General features: G+C 42.4%; 2 protein-coding genes across 2 annotated transcripts; one reads left to right on the forward strand and one right to left on the reverse strand.

Annotated features, from left to right (window-relative positions):
* Positions 1–3,801: 3,801 nt before the first annotated feature.
* tada3l (transcriptional adaptor 3 (NGG1 homolog, yeast)-like) lies at positions 3,802–14,254 on the reverse strand. The gene is made up of 9 exons (XM_034212204.1): positions 14,197–14,254; positions 13,597–13,841; positions 6,751–6,998; positions 6,470–6,575; positions 6,221–6,356; positions 5,865–5,968; positions 5,630–5,736; positions 4,419–4,610; positions 3,802–4,321 (listed from the first exon to the last, which is right to left on the reverse strand). Exons 2-9 carry the CDS (start codon positions 13,804–13,806, stop codon positions 4,129–4,131), a joined length of 1,296 nt encoding a protein of 431 aa, XP_034068095.1. The 5' UTR covers positions 13,807–13,841; positions 14,197–14,254; the 3' UTR covers positions 3,802–4,128.
* Positions 14,255–14,674: 420 nt separating this feature from the next.
* On the forward strand, positions 14,675–17,333 carry LOC117543712 (actin-related protein 2/3 complex subunit 4-like). The gene is made up of 6 exons (XM_034212205.1): positions 14,675–14,831; positions 15,481–15,599; positions 15,994–16,105; positions 16,215–16,310; positions 16,544–16,714; positions 16,830–17,333. The coding sequence occupies exons 1-6, from the start codon at positions 14,829–14,831 to the stop codon at positions 16,833–16,835; spliced, it is 507 nt and encodes a 168-aa protein (XP_034068096.1). The 5' UTR covers positions 14,675–14,828; the 3' UTR covers positions 16,836–17,333.
* Positions 17,334–18,185: the final 852 nt, after the last annotated feature.

An 18,185-nucleotide genomic window follows, 5' to 3' on the forward strand; every position in this document is an offset into this window, starting at 1 on the left:
ATACCTGATTCCATCTCAGGATATAAACTCTTAAATGATGAGAACAGCAATGTGGCTAAATCAAAACACAACTTATAATAAAAAATGAAACACAACAGTAGAGAGATAAGTTAATGCATTGAATGTGCTTATTGTAGAAGTAAGTAATAAGTAAACAATAAAAAAGCCAGAAAAATGGATGGCAAACTCTTATAGCTCAGCCGTTGTCTTTGAGTTGCCTCCCTAGATGTGCTATCCTATCATTTGTATTATAAAAATTAATTAAACTGAAATCATTGGACTCCAAGCCACCAAGTCGTGTTTAGAAGAAAAAGTACTCCTAATATGTAATGGGGTTTGAGTCCTCAGTTACAGACTAACATTTATTGTGCATGGTTTTAAAGCACATGTGTCAAACTCAAGGCCCGGGGGACAAATCAGGCCCTTGGTGGATTTAATTTCAGCCCGCAGGATAATTTTGAATTAGTATTAGATCTGGCCCGCCGGTATATTGCACACACACCTTCACTCAATCCTGAGGGTTTCCTCGGCTCAGAGCCTGACCCCAAACATTGATGACCTTGCACCCAAGATGAGATGCCAAGTATCTGACTTGAGCTAGCATCACAGAGCAGCACACTGAGTTTGATGGATGTTTCCTTCTGCACTTTTTCTCTCACGACAACAGGGCATGTTTGGTTTTCTCTTTGAGGGAAATAGTTTTTTTGAAGCTGTTGTTGGCCTGTGGAAAAATGTAATCATAAGAAATGTCTCCGGAAAAGCTGCAGATAGAGCCATAAGAAATTAATGCAACTGATTATTTAATGTTTAATGTTGTTTTTATAGGCAATAATTTAAGCTTTGTTAGTTCCAGGTTTAATATGTGCAATAAGTTCATTTCAATAAGTTTTGCAATAAACATTGAACCAGTCCGGCCCTCGACTAGCACCCATTTCTTAATTTTGGCCCACTGTATATTTGAGTTTGACACCCCTGCTTTAAAGGAAGTGCAACTCCCTCTGGAGGGAACTTTGGGGATTGTATCCTTTTCAGACCATGCACAAAAACCTATATAACACACTACAGGAAAAGGAAACCCTAAAGAGCACAATAGGGCCCCTTTAATTTTCACCTGATTAAATAGTGTAGCTGATTAACACATCATGTACATTTAGTGTTGGCATGCAATCACATGTGTTGCTTCTGCGCCGCGATTGATTGTACTGCAAACTACATCGGTGCCAATGCCTTTCTGTGCTCAAATGTCTTGCATTGTACCTGTGGTTTAAGGAATTGCATTTTACTTTTCTCTTTTATCCTATCTCCTCTATCTTCTTGTCTTTCCGAATTCCTTCTTAATTAATGCTTCTGATTTATAATAATAATAATAATAATAATACATGAGACTTGTATAGCGCTTTTCAGGAAACTTAAAGAGGCTTTGACAGAGACTTAAAAAAAACAACAAAAAAACAAAACAAAGAAAAATACAAAAAGATATAAACAAAGCAGAAAATAGGGGGGGGGGGTGGTCAGTGGTTGAACAGGTGGGTTTTGAGTGATGTTGAATGCTTTATTGTGTTTTTAGGGTGTCTATTATCATCTGGCCGAGGACAACAGCTGGAAATGTCCCATGTTGGCTAAAGCTGCCCCATATACTGTTGTTGTTACAGTTCATTAATGGGAACTGTCTACAAAACCATAAACTAAGGCAAGGCAAGGCAAGTTTATTTATATAGCACCTTTCAACACAACATGCTGTTTGATACTCATGGTACCTGTCTCTGTAAATAGAGTTTGTAAACTGTACCCTGTACATTATGTTGTATGTCATCCTTATTGTTGTTCTGTTGTTTTTATGTTACATGTGTAACTAATGTTCTGCAGGTCACCCTTGAAAAAGAGATCTTTTGATCTCAAGGGGCTTCACCTGGTTAAATAAAGGCTACAAACAAGGCAATTCAAAGTGCTTTACAAAAAACGAAAGACATTAAGAAAATGGCATTTAAAAGAAAAGATAATAAAAGAAACATTAAAAGAAAAAATACATGGATAAAAGTTACAGTGCAGTTTAAGATGTGAATAGTTCAATTAAAAGCAGCGGCAAAAAGAAAAGTCTTTAGTCTGGATTTAAAAGTAGTCAGAGTTGCAGCGGACCTGCAGGTTTCTGGGAGTTTGTTCCAGATATTTGGAGCATAATAACTGAACGCTGCTTTACCATGTTTAGTTCTGACTCTGGGGACAGAAAGCTGACCAGTCCCTGAAGACCTGAGAGATCTGGATGGTTCATCATTTAGCAGGAGGTCAGAAATGTATTTTGGGCCTAAACCATTCAGTGCTTTATAAACCAGCAGCAGTATTTTGAAATCTATTCTTTGACACACAGGAAGCCAGTGTAAAGACTTCAGAACAGGAGTGATGTGATCCATTTTCTTAGTGTTAGTGAGGACTCGAGCAGCGGCGTTCTGAATCAGCTGCAGCTTAATAGATTTTTTAGTGAGACCTGTAAAGACACCATTGCAGTAGTCCAGTCTACTGAAGATAAAAGCATGGACAAGTTTTTCCAAATCCTGCTGTGACATTAGTCTTTTAATCCTAGATATATTCTTCAGGTGATAGTAGGCTGATTTAGTAACTGTTTTAATGTGACTGTTGAAACTCAGGTCAGAGTCCATGACTACACCTAGATTTCTGGCTTTATCTGTTGTTTTGAACATTGCAGACTGAAGCTCAGCGCTAACTTTTATACGTTCTGACTTGGCTCCAAAAACCATTACCTCAGTTTTATCTTTGTTTAATTGGAGAAAGTTCTGACACATCCAGTCATTGATTTGTTCAATGCACTTACTCAGTGTTTGAATTGGAGCATAGTCTCCTGGTGAAATTGTTACGTAAATGTGTGTGTCATCCGCATAGCTATGGTAACTTATTTTGTTGTTTTTCATTATCTGAGCCAGTGGTAGCATGTAGATGTTAAAGAGAAGAGGCCCCAAGATGGAGCCTTGAGGAACCCCACATGTCATATTTGTCAACTCAGATGTGTATTACCTATAGAATAAAAGTTGTTTCTGTCCTTTAAGTAGGATTCAAACCAATTTAGAACTGTTTCCGAAAGTCCCACCCAGTTTTCCAGTCGGTCTAGTAATATGCTGTGGTCAACAGTGTCAAACGCAGCAATGAGATCTAATAATACTAACACTGAAGTTCTGCCACTGTCTGTGTTTAAGTGGATGTCATTGAAGACCTTTACAAGAGCAGTCTCAGTGCTGTGGTTTGGACGAAAGCCTGACTGGAACACATCGAAACAGTTATTTAAATGCAAGAAATTACTCAACTGTTGAAAAACAACTTTTTCAATGATTTTACCTAGAAATGGGAGGTTTGATATGGGCCTGTAATTGTTCATTACTGAAGCATCTAGATTATTATTTTTTAAGAGCGGTTTAATGACTACAGTTTTCAGGGCCTGTGGAAAAATACCTGAGTGAAGAGATTTGTTTACTATATGAAGTAGATCTGAGTCCATGCAAGGCAAAACATCTTTGAAAAATCCTGTTGGAATAATATCAAGGCAGCAGGAGGAGGATTTCAGAAGTTGAATAATGTCCTCTAGGTTTTTATCATTAATCTGATGGAATTGTGTCATGGTGTCAAACTAAACTAAACTTAAAGCAATAAGCATATAAACATAGCAACCCAAGAAATATCACTGTTTCCAATGATGTTACCCATAACTTGAATCAGTAGCAGCAGTGTGTATTCACATCTTGCAGGGCATCACCTTTGAATGACCTTTCACACACACACAACCATACAAGAAACTGTTTTCAGGTGGAACTTATTTATTCAAACATTCATGTGTATTGTTTTCATAACATCACAATGGTAAAAGAAAAAGCAACATCAACATTCAACTAACAAAGAAAAATATTCAAAAAATAAAGAGCAAGTCTTTGATGCGTACAAAATGTTACTGATCAAATGAGCATTCTGCTGTACATAACATTACAACTAATACAGACATATCTCTACTTAATTCACACAGACCTGCAGTAAACCGTATATCACACGTCACCAGAAACACAGCTGTTCACTGTCACAGTTCACAAAGACTCATCCAGGTAAAAACCAGACGCAGAGTTTCTTCCTCTATCCATCCAGTAACTTGAGGATGCTCTCCCTCTCTTTCAGGGCCTTCCCGGCTTGGTCCTTCTCCTTCTTGGTTGGAGTGCGTTTCTTCTGTCTAGCTGCCATAATACGTCGAAATCCCTCCATCACCTCGTTGTCAGACACCCTGACTCTCTGCCTCAGCTCCTGCTTGCGCATTTCCTCTTTCGCCAACCTGTGAGGCGGCAGAAAGTACAGAAATTAATGTTGTCAGCTGAACAGACTTTACTTTAGGGTAAATAAATATAAGTATTGTTGCCCTGCGTCCTCACCGGAGCAGCTCCTGCTTGCGGGATCTGTTGTGAGTGGTGAGGGCTTTGAGCTCCGCTTGTCTCTTCTGCAGCTCCGCCAGCACCTCGTCCTCAGAGTCTCCTCCTGGACCGGGACGCTCCTCAGAGTCCAGCAGACCCTGAGCCACCAGCTCCTCTTTGATCCGGGCCTCCAGGGTGCGGGTGTGAGGAACACTGGAGGGGGGGGGGGGAAGATATGAGATATGTGTGGCGTAGAGGGAAGTAAAACATTTAGGATAGTATAAGTGGAAAGCCTGGATGGAAAACTGACAATTGAAGAATGGAAAGCAGCTTGTGCAGATATTCATTCTAAGTCTTTAGATCAGGGGTGTCAAACTCAATTTCATCGCGGGCCACATTCGCATAAAGGTTGCACTCAAAGCGCCGGTTGTAACTATACAAATATATAATATATATATATATAAAATAATGTATTATATTACATTATTGCCTCTGAATTGGATTATTATCGGATAGGATAATAACTTAGTAATTAACTACGTCTGAAAGCAGAAGTCAAATGATTGCAAGTCTCTTCAGTGCGCATGTCACAAAACGAGATGCATTGTGGGACATGTAGTTTATGGGCAACCTGCTTCTGTAAAGTGGCATGTAACCGTACAATAAGCGTATTATATTCTTTGCAAGCTCTTGCGGGGCCACAGAAAATGAAGTCGCGGGCCGGATTTGGCCCCCGGGCCTTGAGTTTGACACCCCTGCTTTAGATGCATATCTCTAACTACTATGGCATAAATGATAGAAGCGGACATGACACTGGATTAATTAAATACATATAACAAAATGTATGGTAGTAGAGTAGAGAAATATTTGTTTCATTGCATTTTGCTATGGGGTAAACATTGGGAAGAGTCATAATGAAATATAGATCTAACTAGGCCCTTTGTCTACCTACAAATAGTTATTATAACAATAAATAACCATTGATAGACATGCCCTTGCTTTAGAACAAAACATGTATTTCACTGTAATGTAATTATATTCCCAGACAAATCTCTACTCAATGGTTAAGACCAAAGTTGTCAATAAGACAGGATAACTTGCATAATAAAGGCCAAACTGTATTTAATATTATAAGGAAGTCTTTAATAAATTGTGTTAAGGATTTGTATTTTAACATATGATCTAGTGAATGACTAATTACCCAAGTTATTTAATGTAAGTGGATTAAATACCTATAGGCTTTTCCTTGGCTCCGAGGAGAAGTCCCAGCTCCGTCATTCGCATCCTTCCCTGAAATGTCGGGTATGGGTGAATCCTCCATGGGGGATATAATGTTCTCCTGGAAAGATAAACAGCAAAAATGCTTAAGTTCTACTGTTTTCACCATATTTCACATTAATTTTCCAGATGCCACTGTGCATTATTGAAGGTTTTATCAGTTAACATGTTTGATCACAGCATACTGACCTCTACGAGAGCCTGGAGCAGACGCTGTGTGAGAGGACCGAAGGGACATCCGTCTTCTGGAGAGTCGTGTTGGGACTCAGACTTTTTCAACAGGGACTCCACATCTACAGCAGTCGAACATGAAGGTGAGCATTAAAGTGGAAACATGCAACTGACATATTTTATGCTGTAGAAAAAAACATCAAACCTAATTTCTGGCATCTAACCTAAAACACATTCCAAAAACAGCTGACTTTGAGACAAGCAAACCAGAAATGGCCAAATCCTAACTCCTTTCCAGGTTTAAGGACTCATTCCTGCACCACTCTATACCACAGACACAATGACCCATGTGCAGTATTTCTATCCTCCCTCACCTTTAGCATCCAGCTCAGACAGTGGTCCTCCCATGAGACTCTTTTTCTTGTCGTTGGCTCGCGCTCCTTCCCTCTGTTCCTCCAGCAGATCTTCCTGAGCCCACCGCTGAGAGTAGTGTTTCCCCAGAGCTGGGATCTACAGTAAACACATACATACGTTTTACTAAACACGATAAAAAATATCCAGAAGGTTGGCCATTCCTTGAGAAAAAGTCAGTGACAAAAGGTAGGTGGCTTTTGATGTCTTACTTTAAAATACTCAGCCTCATCCTCCGGGGGTTTCAGAAGCTCTTCCAGCAATCGTATCTCTTCATTTGTGATGTCAGCACAATATGGCTCGACTGAGGCCCAAAATCTGACATTTCAAAAGAAACATTTCAAACACCTTGCCAGAACAAAACATATTCACACTACCCTAATTATAACTACAGCACACTTATGTTAGAACAGCCTAATAAGATGAATAAAGTCTGAAAACACCCTGAGGACCAAAGAGTAAATAGAGATATTATAATAATGTTGTTACTGACCTGTTGGGTGCATCATTTTTGGGCGTGCGGGGAATGTCTTGTGGATCGTCAGTAAATTCATACTCTTGGGCTTTGGCCTGGAGATTTTTGGATTTGGGTCTGCCAGGACCTGGACCCGGAGTGTGACCGCCTTTTCCGTCCAACTTCTGCTTCTTTGGTTTGTGGCGAGTAGAGGCGGCAGGGTCCGGGTCTTTTCCCAGCTTCAAGAACCGCTTGTCTCCCTTCTTGTCCTGCCAGTCTGTGAGGATCTGAGAGGAAACACAGGGGGGGAAGGAGAGGGGGGAAGTGTCATGTTAGGTGTCTTTATTTGGGATGCACAAAGACTACTGATTTGGAATGAAAGTTAAATGAAGAAAGAGGGTTCCAACCTTCTCCTACCCTGAGGTGGGAAAAGTACTTTGATATGTTACTTATGTAAAAGTACTAATGCTACATTTAAAAAAGTTCTTTGTTACAAGTAAAAGTCCTGCATTTAGAATGTTACTTAAAGGTGGGGTAGGTAAGTTTCAGAAACCGGCTCGAGATACACTTTTTGTTATATTCCATGGAATGCTCTTAACATCCCGATAGCAATGAATATCTTAAGTGCTTTGACAAAAAATCCATAAAAAAATGTCATCTGTGGAACCCGTAATACTGTAAAAAGTACAACTTTTGCCGCCCTGTCTGTCAGCCTTCCATCTCGTGCACGCACAAATGTATCTCGTGCCCTCATTGGGCGTACCGTCATTGGGCGTGCATTGCAGCAGTACTTCAATGACTCGCCAGCAACAGGCGGCCACTTTCACCAGTCTGCTGACGTCATGTGCGCGTTCATGTGTGTTGGAGGAGGTGCTCTGTAAGGAAGTCTGAAGGAAGGGGCGGATTCTTTTCAGCTGTGTACTTTCAAATTTTAGTGCACTCGAGCCGGTTTCTGAAACTTACCTACCCCACCTTTAAGTAAAACTACAAAAGTATTGACATCAAAATATACTTAAAGTACCAAAAGTAAAAGTACTACTTATGCATAATGGCCCCTTTTAGAATCGTAAATATATTGAGTCACTGGGTTATTATTATGATTATTGATGTGTTTTTATCACAGTTTGTAAAGGTGGATCACATTTGAATAACTTTATATAGTGCTGCTGGATTGGATGTCAAGGTTTATTTAATACATTATTTATATTTTGAATTAGCTGACAATCTAAACCTAAACAGTACACTAGTGACTGCAAATTACAATATTTGATTCTGAAATGTTGTGTAGTAGAAGTATAAAGTAGCATAAACTGAGAATACTCAGGTAACGTACAAGTATCTCATTAGTGAGATGTGTCAAATTCAAGGCCCTTGGTGGATTTATTTTCGGCCCCCAGGATAATTTCTAATTACTATTCGATCTGGCCCGCCGGCATATTGCACGCACACCTTCACTCAATCCTGAGGGTTTCCTCAGCTCAGAGCCTGAGCCCAAACATTGATGAACTTGCACCCAAGATGAGATGCCAAGTATCTGGCTTGAGCTAGCATCACAGAGCAGCACACTGAGTTTGATGGATGTTTCCTTCTGCACTTTTTCTCTCACGACAGCAGGGCATGTTTGGTTTTTTCTTTGAGGGAAATAGTTTTTTTGAAGCTGTTGTTGGCCTGTGGGAAAATGTAATCATAAGAAATGACTCCGGAAAAGCTGCAGATAGAGCCATAAGAAATTAATGCAACTGATTATTTAATGTTGTTTTTATAGGCAATAATTTAAGCTTTGTTAGTTCCAGGTTTAATATGTGCAATAAGTTCATTTCAATACGTTTTGCAATACAAATTTAACCAACCTGGCCAGGGCTCGACATTAACGACTGCCCGATGGCCCGGGGCCATCTAGTATTTAGCTCGGTTGCCCGATCGGGCAATCTATTATGCCAGTATCATGCAGCTCGCGGATCCAGTAATGAGTGACCCCCCGACAGTAAAACTAAACATATCTATAACTAGTTTAGGTAGTTTGAGAGGTAATTAAAATAGCTACGTGTGATATTCTAACCTGAAGTGTGTGTTTTGTCCGCTCACCGCTGCATGTGATCATGCAGAGCTGCGTGTCGACTCGTCAGCAGCAGCTGATCTCTCTCTCCCGTCAGATTAGACTTCACTCGCGTTTATGTCCATATCGATCAGATCCAGCTAGTTCTAGCTAATGATATGACTACCTGCTTATTAAAAGACACCTAAACAATAAGTGTCACTATGCAACTGGGTGAGGCCACAAAGTATAGCGCAGCATTATGCATTTGTTTACATGCCCACCGGAACCGCGAGGCATTACCAACAGATCAGTGTGCATCTGGACCGGGTGAAGATTTTACCTATTGACGCAGCAACCACTGTAAGTTATATTCTTGTTTAATTAGACTTCTCTGTTTCATTTATTCTACTCTGTATAATTGTTCTGTAGTTATTGTAGCTAAAACGGCGCTTTTGAGAGATTTTAAATCTCAGATCTGCTCAGGCGAAACCTGCTACACAGGTCTCAGCACTCAAGCCTGCATTACAATATAGGCAGGGCCAGTCTACTGTCGCCCATCAGTCAATCAATCAATCAATCAATGTTTATTTATATAGCCCAATATCACAAATGTTACATTTGTCTCAGTGGACTTTACAGTTTGTACAAGCTGTAGATAGTTAACTAATTAGAGGGGCGTGGCCCTACAGCTGTGAGAACTCAGCAATCAGGCGTCCATTTTAGGTAGCTCTTTCCTGGAGCGTCAGCTTAAGCGTCAGACAGCCGAAGACATTAGAGTCTTACGGGAGTAAGACTGACAAAGACATTAGAGTCACGAGGGAGGCAAAGAGGAGGCAAATCCTACTCTGATTGAGCTGGTGTCTTATTTCTCTTTTCTTTAGTTTTCTAGCCCCTCATGCTATAATCATGTGTATTTTCTCCATTCCTGTTCATGTGTCTTCTCGCAATTATCACTGGCCCCGTGTATCTCCTAATCGATATAACCGGCCTGCTCTCGTCTATCCCACATGCTCCACTGAGATCCAACATCTAGTTTCAGGTGGCCTGTGGAATTGCCAGTCAGCTGTTCCTAAGGCTGACTTCATCTCTGGCTACGCCTCCCTGCAGTCTCTGGATTTCCTTGCTCTCACTGAGACCTGGATTACTCCATCCAACACATCCACCCCAGCAGCTCTCTCCACTGCATATTCCTTCTCCCATACACCCAGACCAACTGGCAGAGGAGGTGGCACTGGTCTCCTGCTCTCTCCCAAATGGAGCTTTTCCCTCTTCAAGCTACCTAACTTCACTCCTTCCATCTTTGAATTCCATGCCGTCACAGTAACCCATCCTATACAGTTAACCATTGTTGTTCTCTACCGTCCACCAGGCGCCTTGGGGGACTTCTTGGAGGAATTAGATAATCTCCTCTCACACATCCCTGAAACTGGCCCTCCCGCTGTACTTCTCGGAGACTTCAACCTCCAGACAGGGAAGATAGACGAACTAACATCCCTGTTAACCACCTTTGCTTTCTCACTGTCTCCATCCCCACCGACTCATAAAGCTGGCAATGTCCTTGATCTCATATTCTCAAGGAACTGCGCTACTTCTAACCTCTCTGTAAACCCGCTCCACACATCCGATCACTTCTTCATTTCATTCTCTTTACCCCTTTCCAAACATAACAAACTAATCTCTTCTCATCCTGCACTTGTCCGCCGTAACCTGACTCGTTCCAACTCCTGCCTTCAAACTCTGCTGCAGAAACTCTCCTCTCTACTCTCTCATCCACTCTGGAGACTCTCTCTCCTCTCACATCTCGGCAGGCTCGTCAGTCCCCTCCTGCTCCCTGGCTAAATGATGCACTGCGTGCTAATAGAACCGTCCTTAGGGCAGCAGAGCGGAAACGGTGGAAATCCAAACACCGTGACGACCTCCTAACCTATCAGGCTCTCCTCTCCTCTTTCTCTGCTTCGATCTCTCAGGCAAAAAGCACTTTCTTTCAAGATAAGATCCAATCTTCCTATTCCAATCCTAAAAAACTATTTTCCATCTTCTCCACCCTCTTGGACCCTCCAAAAGCTCCTCCCCCCTCCTCACTTCTGTCAAGCGACTTTGTTACCCACTTTGAAAAAAAGGTTGATTATATTCGCTCTTCTTTTTCTGACTCACCTTTACTCACCGCTGGGTCACCAGACCCTCCTTCCACCAACACACTAACCTCCTTTTCCCCTCTCTCTCCAAGTGAGGTTCTTACCCTCATTACCTCTGCCCGCCCTACCACCTGTCCTCTGGACCCTATCCCTTCAAACCTCCTTCAGACTATCGCTCCTGATATTCTACCGTTTCTCACCCATTTCATCAACACTTCTCTAACTTCTGGTCACTTTCCAAACAGTCTCAAGGAGGCAAGAGTAAACCCTCTCCTAAAGAAACCCACTCTCAACCCGTCTGATGTTATAAACTACAGGCCTGTCTCTCTCCTCCCGTTCCTGTCTAAATCACTTGAACGCGCTGTCTTTAAACAACTCTCCTGTTATCTCCATCAGAATAACCTTCTGGATCCGCACCAGTCTGGTTTCAAGGCAGGTCACTCCACAGAAACTGCTCTCATTGCTGTCACGGAGGAACTGCACACTGCCAAAACTGCATCCCTCTCCTCTGTCATCATCCTGTTGGAACTGTCTGCTGCATTCGACACGGTGAATCATCAGATCCTCCTTCGCACTCTCCAAAAACTTGGAGTTTCAGGCTCTGCACTTTCCATCCTCACCTCATATCTGAAAGACTGTACCTACAGGGTGACTTGGAGAGGGTCTGAGTCCGACTCTTGTCAATTAACTACAGGGGTCCCTCAGGGCTCTGTTCTTGGTCCCCTCCTCTTCTCCCTGTACACAAACTCACTCGGATCAGTCATTAGCCCGCATGGTTTTTCATACCACTGCTACGCTGACGACACCCAATTAATTATGTCCTTTCCCCGCTCAGAGACCCAGGTCGTCGCACGCATCTCTGCTTGTCTAGCTGACATCTCTCAGTGGATGTCTGCTCATCACCTCAAGCTCAACCTTGACAAGACTGAGCTGCTCTTCCTTCCGGGAAAAGATTGTCCCACTCTTGACCTAATAATCAACATCGGCACCTCAGTTGTTTCCCCGACTCAGACTGCAAGGAATCTGGGTGTGACCCTAGATAACAACCTGTCCTTCACTGCAAACATAGCTGCTACAACCCGTTGCTGCAGATACACGCTTTACAACATCAGGAAGATACGTCCCCTCCTGACCCAGAAAGCGACGCAGGTTCTGGTCCAGGCTCTCGTCATCTCACGCCTAGACTACTGCAACTCCCTCCTGGCTGGTCTACCTGCATGTGCCATCCGACCTCTGCAGCTCATCCAGAATGCAGCGGCTCGTCTGGTCTTCAACCTTCCTAAATTTTCCCACACCACTCCGCTCCTCCGCTCCCTTCACTGGCTTCCGGTAACTGCTAGAATCCACTTCAAGACACTGGTACTTGCTTACCATGCTGCAAATGGATCTGGCCCTTCGTACATCCAGGACATGGTTAAACCGTACACCCCAGCGCGTGCACTACGCTCTGCATCAGCCAAACGACTCGCTGCGCCCTCGCTGCGAGGGGGACCCAAGTTCCCATCAGCAAAAACACGTGGGTTTGCTATCCTGGCTCCAAGATGGTGGAATGAGCTCCCCATTGACATCAGGACAGCAGATAGCTTACACATCTTCCGGCGCAGACTGAAAACTCATCTCTTTCGACTCCACTTCGAGCGATAGAACTATTAACAAAGCACTTATATACTAATAAAGGACTGGCTTATCTAAAGCCAGTTGAGTAGCACTTGAAATATTTGGCTCTATGAAACCTGATGTACTTATATGATTCTGTTTTCTTCAAGGTTGTGTCTTCCTGGTCGAATGTACTTATTGTAAGTCGCTTTGGACAAAAGCGTCAGCTAAATGCAATGTAATGTAATGTAATCAACGCACAATCAACCCACACAGGACATCTCTTTCTCTACATTAAGTGTTAGACATTAGAATTGACTATTCTTGTCTGTCACATACTCTTCTTGTCTGTCACATAAGTGGCGCAACTGAAGCGGTATTGCGCTAAAGGGAAATTATTTTGACCGAAGAGATTTAGATTTGCCGGCAAACGGGAACTCTAACGTCGCCATTTGTGTGCTTCGCGGATGCGCTCGGCTCCTCTCGACTGCTGCTCGGGTCTGCTCGGTCAGCTTCCGGATGAGGAGGCATTCGTTCGACCAATTTACAGTAGATAACATTACAAACGTTTTTTTTTAAATAACGTTTGTTTTGGCAGTTATAACTGAAGTAATGGTTTCTACTTTTTTACATCTGGGAAGGCATTTGCCTTCATCAGATGGAAAGTGTCTTGACCAACAACTTAAGTATTTCTTAAAGCTATGCAGGGCATGCAAGGGAGCAAACACAAACAAGAACAAACAAACAAGTGAAATGAAGAATAAAATTGAAATTGTACAATATAATATTGTGGTGGTTCATCTTATAATTCAGTCTAGAGAATGCACCAGACAGCATCTAAGACCTGCAAAAATCTAAATGTTCTAGGGGGAGGCCCCCCCAAACCCGCACGCATTTTTCAGGGCAATCTCTATTGGGCTCAGGGCCATCTGTAAATTAGCTTAGACAGGGCCATCTCCCAAAATCCTTAATGTCATGCACTGCTGGCCCTCGACTAGTACCGATTTTTTAAATGTTGGCCCACTGTGTATTTGAGTTTGACACCCCTGCATTAGTGTATTAGTGTGTACAGTACTTGAGTAAATGTACTTAGTTACTTTGCACCCCTGCTCCCACCTGTCTCTGCTCCTCCAGGGCTCGCAGGCGGCGGCTGGCGGAGGACAGCAGGGTCTCCAGCTCCAGCTGCAGGGTGTCCAGCTCCTCGATGCCGATGCCATCGTCCTCTGACCGGCCGAGCACCGCAGTGTATCGGGGACACACCTTCACATGCTCCACAGGTTTGAAGTCGTAGTATTTCAGTGGGGGACAGTCCTTCAGCTCACTCATGATGCTGCTGTGAGAGCTGCCAGTGTCTCCAGTAACTGATACAAGAACATGTCAGTATGGGTGTATTATCATAATAAAAACACAAGAAGGTGAGACATGCACATTGTGGTACAGTTGTGCTGCTTTAGGTCTATCTATCATCCCACACACGCATGAAACACACACTCACGCACGCACACACACACAAATGCACGTACACGGAGGTCTGCATCACAGGACGCGAGCTCGCTGGGCCCAACTTACTCTTACATTTTAATAACGGTCGCTATGATTTATTATTTTTGTACAAACACATTTTACATGACTTACTTTTAATATTACAAGTCATAAAGGGAACTAACCCAACACATATATGTATATATTTGAATGTATAAGAGCAGCGATATTTACCGTCAGTGAATGGCGTCCATGATGGGATAAACCATTGTAACTAGAGGAGGGGTGTGGTGTACAGTCAAATAAAGGTATAGCTTATTATCGATTTAAGAATAATTGTGAGATCAAACAAAGTATATTCATTGCTAAAGTACTTATATACTCACTTATATAGACATACATAATAACAAATATCAAGAATTTGGATGTGGTTGTATGTTAGCTAAATGCCAGAATGGTAGCACCGGAATAAACCATTTTATGTCACGGTGCATACAAACAATTTACAGCTAAACACATCACAGTAAAATGTCACTCGGTACTATCTAGGTTAAAACTCTGTTTTTAACGTATTTTATTGAACAGAAACATGTTAAAATTAGTCTAATCCTTTCTGAACCAACGGTCGCTGACAAATGTGTCTCCTGCTGATAGCGCAGAATGGACTCATCGTAGGGTGTGCTCCTTTTAAACAAAACCATCTCCACCCGGGCGGAGTGATAGGTGCAATTAGCAGCATTTCTGGTGTGCGGAGAAATCACAGATGAAAAACCAGCGCACCTTATCTGAACCAGACGATGTAGTAGGATTTACGGAAGAGGAGTCCCAGGCGTGGCTGAGGAACTTCCGTCTTTTACAGCAGAAAAATGGTAAGTCTAATGCCCTAAATGTCTCTTTATATTCCTTAATTTAGCCATTTATGTCAGCTAACCGTGGTTACACTGAAGGTGAGATTAGCTAGGTGGCTTCGTGTTTCTCTTGGACGGGTTTTCTGGTGGGTTTCGGTGAAATGAGAGGACGGGCATCCTTGACACGGTTTGCCGAAACTAAAGTGATCGAGCTGAGCTGTCTTTCCTCTCGGCCCCTATTCTCCTATTGCTGCTAGCTGTCATTGATACAGATATGTCAATATACTGTTGACACCTTGTGTATATGTTCGGTATAGACAGCGTGAAGTAAATAGACGTAAATCATTTAGATCCGCCGCAATATCTAATTCAGTACCGTTAATGTAAGCGAATGTATTTATGTTTTAATGACCCCCACATCAATGCAAACACCTTTCATCAGCTTGATGTTGATTATCATCATGTTTTCTTTCTAAAATGATTGTTGTATCTACAAACTGTAAAGATAAATGCATATGTGTTGTAACTGACTGCATACAGCTCATTTCGCTTCCTGATCAAACATGACCTCACAGTCCGGTTGAGTCACCCACACTGTACTGGGAACTTTAGCCTGATCTTAATAACAAAAGCACCACCCATCAAGATCTTGTCTTTTATTTCTCCTCAGACAGCGACTCTGCGCCCCTACCTAAACGCAGTGAGGGCCACCCTGCAGGCGGCCGTCTGCCTGGAGAACTTCTCCTCTCAGGTGGTGGAGCGCCACAACAAGCCGGAGGTGGAGGTCAGGTAGGTTTGATGGCATGTCTTTAGAGATTTCAGTCCTACTGCTTATCCCCCTGCATAGCAGTTTCTTAGCCCTTAGGCTGTTTTGCAGATCTTCTACAGCTGTCACACAAGTATGGACTTGTGCAAACTTGCATCTAGGAGGGGGAAAAAATGACACAAGCATGGGCAAGGCTGTACAATTTGCCAGCGGGGACTTGCTCTGCTTTGTTTGCAGATGTCTCCCAAATGCAATGCAATGTAAAGATTAAGACATTTAAAGTCAGTTTTGTGGTTATTTAAAGCACCATGTAAAGTCCCAAGCACAATGCTGACCCTTAGTGTCTAGAAAACACAACCGTTTATAACAGACAGGCCTGGATTTATGTTTAACAGCTGGATTGTGCTGTGTTTACAGGAGCAGTAAGGAGTTGCTACTTCAGCCTGTGGTGATCAGCCGTAATGACAAGGAGAGGGTTCTCATCGAGGGATCCATCAACTCTGTCAGAGTCAGCATTGCTGTCAAGCAGGTGATTTAATAACAGCAGCATTTATACTGTTTTTGTCTAACGGCTGTGCACATTTCCTGATTTTATTGGACAACCGAACATGCAGTAATAAAAAACGTCTTCCCTGTAGGCTGATGAGATTGAGAAGATCCTTTGCCACAAGTTCATGCGCTTCATGATGATGAGGGCAGAGAACTTCTTCATTCTGAGGAGGAAAGCAGTAGAGGTAAGAAAAGATAACAGAATTAAAGACAGCAGTGACAAAAGAGGAACAATGTGAACCGTTCCAACGTCAAAGGGCGGCCCATGCGCCGATCTCTTAGAATCAATATACCAACTTAAAATGCCTTAATATTTACAATGTGTATTTCCATGATTATAATTACACAAGTGACATTTGAGGTGTAAAGCAGTTTCTCTCTCTCTGACTCACTTTCCTCCCTTGCACTGTGATTTCAGGGATATGATATTAGCTTCTTGATTACCAACTTCCACACGGAGCAGATGTACAAACACAAGCTGGTGGACTTTGTCATCCACTTCATGGAGGAGATCGACAAAGAGATCAGCGAGATGAAACTGTCCGTTAACGCCAGGGCTCGTATCGTTGCTGAGGAATTCCTCAAAAACGTAAGAATGTCTCTTGCTAATATTTTTCTTTTTGGATACAACAGAAAGACAAATCATGGTAAATTGTGTACAAATGTTCAGTGATGATAACATTGAGAATGATTTGGCTCCACAGTTCTGATGACAGTGTTGGTCCCACACAAGCCGTGAGAACGCTCCAAAGGGCCAATCAGCACAGGAGTGGAGTAATCAGCGAGGAGATGAGAGGAACGTGACCAATCCGGAGATGATGACACCATTTGCACCCGTCTCCAGTATTTCCCTGTACTCATGAATATCAATGACTGTATATAATGAAATATTTACCAGTTTCATTTTACGCCACTTAGAACAAATCCCCAAACAAAGGCGGGTCCTTAAAGTATTAATCCAGTTGATAGTCATGAGTACAGGGGCACTGAGAACGCAGTGTTGCAAATAAAAACGGCCATGTTGTTTTGTATTTTGTGTGTGACTCTGCGTGTTCACCGTCACTGTTGTTTCAAATTCGTCTCCAAAATGTCTCTGTTCAGGAAAGAGTGGCGTTTAGTCGCAGACACGGAGAAAGAGCTGTCTGTAGAGAAGCCAACAAAACACATGTATGAAAATAATGAGAGATAATAAAGCCAGTTGTTTATAACTTTCTGTGTAACTGTTGCAGTCTTTCAGGGTAAGCATTTGTACTGTACCTAAAAACCATAGACTGTATATATAAAGCTAAAAACAGATGTGCTCTGCTTCTGAGGAAGTTGTTTTTAGTTTGCACTTCGACCACAGCTCAGCTTTACACACAGCCACTGTATTATTTCAGCTGAGGAAGGGGAAGTTATTCAGCAGACTGTGCAAAAGCATTTTTAGCTGTTCAGCAGTTACGTAACCCAAATGATTTAATTTAAGATTATAGAAGTGGCAGTTTCAAAATGAGAGTAAATAATGTCACTTTTATTTCCTCAGAGGTATTTGATGATCTCGCTATATCTCCACACACCCCTGCTGCACAAGGCGTGTACTGCACTGACCCTAATAACAGATCCTTATTTTATTAAACTCAACCAATGTGAGAATTCAGAGGATGAACTTAATGGCATCATTTTTGATTTATGAAAATGGCAAATAGACTTATTTTCGGGAAACCAGTGTTGGGAGTAGCACTCCTTAAAAGGTAGGGTAGGTAAGAATGGAGAAACCAGCTCGAGTGCGCTAGAATTTGAAAGTACGCAGCCGAAAAAAATCTGCCCCTTCCTTCAGACTTCCTTACAGAGCCCCTCCTCCAACACACACGAACGCGCACATGACCAATGAGGGCACGAGATACATTTGTGCACGAGATGGAAGGCAGGTAGGCCATCCAGTTACTTTAGCCGGGCCGGCTCAGATGATTGGTCGTGCTTTTTACAGTACCACGGCTTCCACAGATGATATTTTTTAATGTATTTATTGTCAAAGCATTTAATGTATTCATTGCTATCGGGATGTTAAGAGTATTCCATGG

Source organism: Gymnodraco acuticeps, unplaced genomic scaffold, assembly GCF_902827175.1.
Source record: "Gymnodraco acuticeps unplaced genomic scaffold, fGymAcu1.1, whole genome shotgun sequence".
NCBI lineage: Eukaryota > Metazoa > Chordata > Actinopteri > Perciformes > Bathydraconidae > Gymnodraco > Gymnodraco acuticeps.

Excerpts from the sequence above, each read along its gene's own strand:
- LOC117543712 (XM_034212205.1), top strand. Across the intron at positions 15,600-15,993 it reads AAGCCGGAGGTGGAGGTCAG|GAGCAGTAAGGAGTTGCTAC; the intron begins GTAGGTTTGATG and ends CTGTGTTTACAG. Across the intron at positions 16,106-16,214 it reads TCAGCATTGCTGTCAAGCAG|GCTGATGAGATTGAGAAGAT; the intron begins GTGATTTAATAA and ends TCTTCCCTGTAG.
- tada3l (XM_034212204.1), bottom strand. The coding sequence starts at position 13,806 with ATGAGTGAGCTGAAGGACTGTCCCCCACTGAAATACTACGACTTCAAA. Across the intron at positions 6,576-6,750 it reads AAAAATGATGCACCCAACAG|ATTTTGGGCCTCAGTCGAGC; the intron begins GTCAGTAACAAC and ends TTGAAATGTCAG. Across the intron at positions 4,611-5,629 it reads AGCCAAGGAAAAGCCTATAG|TGTTCCTCACACCCGCACCC; the intron begins GTATTTAATCCA and ends CCCCCCCTCCAG.